The sequence below is a fragment of the Aplysia californica genome, unplaced genomic scaffold, assembly GCF_000002075.1.
Source record: "Aplysia californica isolate F4 #8 unplaced genomic scaffold, AplCal3.0 scaffold00123, whole genome shotgun sequence".
NCBI classification, from domain to species: Eukaryota; Metazoa; Mollusca; class Gastropoda; order Aplysiida; family Aplysiidae; genus Aplysia; species Aplysia californica.
In genome coordinates this window covers 728,089-729,650 of record NW_004797393.1, presented here as the reverse complement: position 1 = coordinate 729,650, position 1,562 = coordinate 728,089, and the positions used below count along the sequence as shown (strand labels likewise).

The 1,562-nt window shown below is 48.5% G+C and overlaps 1 protein-coding gene across 1 annotated transcript in view; it reads right to left on the bottom strand.

The window, feature by feature from the left end:
- The window catches only part of LOC101861723 (chitin synthase chs-2), a gene marked incomplete at its 3' end in the record, with an annotated part of 78,176 nt that overhangs the window by 10,369 nt on the left and 66,245 nt on the right, over positions 1-1,562 (bottom strand). Inside the window, 1 exon segment of the mRNA XM_035969176.1 lies at positions 112-246. Coding sequence (XP_035825069.1) covers positions 112-246 — 135 coding nt within the window.

Below are 1,562 nucleotides of genomic sequence, written 5' to 3'. Positions count from 1 at the left end.
GACAGACAGACAGACAGACAGGCAGGCAGGCACACAGACAGACAGACAGACACACAGATAGACAGACAGACAAGGAGACAAACAGACAGACAGACAGACAGACTGAGTTACCTGGGGTGTAGCTTGCACTACCGGGGCGGCCGGGGTGGATGTGGCTGCGTGCTGGGAGGGCTGTTGTGCCACTGTCTTGGCCTGTTTCTCTTCCTCGTCGTCATCATCGCTGGAATCTGACCGGTGGCTGGGTGGCTGTGGTGACAGGTGGTGAGGATATAAGGGGATAGGTGGTGATGATGTGTGGTGAGGATAGGTGGTGGTGATAGGTGGTGAGGATATAAGGGAATAGGTGGTGGTGATAGGTGGTGATGATAGGTGGTGATGATAGGTGGTGAGGATATAAGGGGCCCGGGGATAGATGGTGGTGATAGGTGGTCAGGATATAGAGGGATAGGTGATGGTGATAGATGGTGAGGATATAAGGGGATAGGTGGTGGTGATAGGTGTTGGTGATAGGTGGTGATAGGTGGTGATAGGTGGTGGTGATTATAGGTGATGGTGATGATAGGTGATGGTGATAGGTGGTGATAGGTGGTGGTGGTAGGTGGTGGTGATAGGTGGTGGTGATAGGTGGTGGTGAGGATATAAGGGGATAGGTGGTGGTGATAGATGGTGAGGTTAGGTGTTGATGATAGGTGGTGGTGATAGGTGGTGGTGATAGGTGGTGGTGGTGAAAGGTGATAGGTGGTGGTGATTGGTGGTGGTGATAGGTGACAGTGGTAGGTGGTGGTGATAGGTGGTGATGATAGGTGATAGTGATAGGTGGTGGTGATAGGTGGTGATAGGTGATGGTGATAGGTGGTGGTGATAGGTGGTGGTGAAAGGTGGTGGTGATGAATGGTGATAGTCATAGGTGGTGGTGATAGGTGGTGGTGATAGGTGGTGATGATAGGTGACGGTGATAGGTGGTGATGATAGGTGATGGTGGTAGGTGGTGGTGATAGATGGTGATAGGTGGTGATGATAGTTGATGGTGATAGGTGATGGTGGTAGGTGGTGGTGACAGGTTGTGATGATAGGTGGGGATGATGATATAATAATGCTGGTGGTGGTGATTGTGCTGGAAGTAGAAGTAGTGTCAATGGTTATGGAAGTAGCGCCGGTGATAGTGATAGTGATAGTGATAGTGACAGTGACAGTGATAGTGATAGTGATAGTGACAGTGACAGTGACAGTGACAGTGATAGTGATAGTGAAAGTGATAGTGATAGTGACAGTGACAGTGACAGTGACAGTGATAGTGATAGTGATAGTGACAGTGACAGTGACAGTGATAGTGATAGTGACAGTGACAGTGACAGTGATAGTGATAGTGATAGTGATAGTGACAGTGATAGTGACAGTGACAGTGATAGTGACAGTGACAGTGACAGTGATAGTGATAGTGATAGTGATAGTGATAGTGATAGTGATAGTGACAGTGACAGTGACAGTGATAGTGACAGTGATAGTGATAGTGATAGTGACAGTGACAGTGATAGTGATAGTGATAGTGACAGTGACAGTGA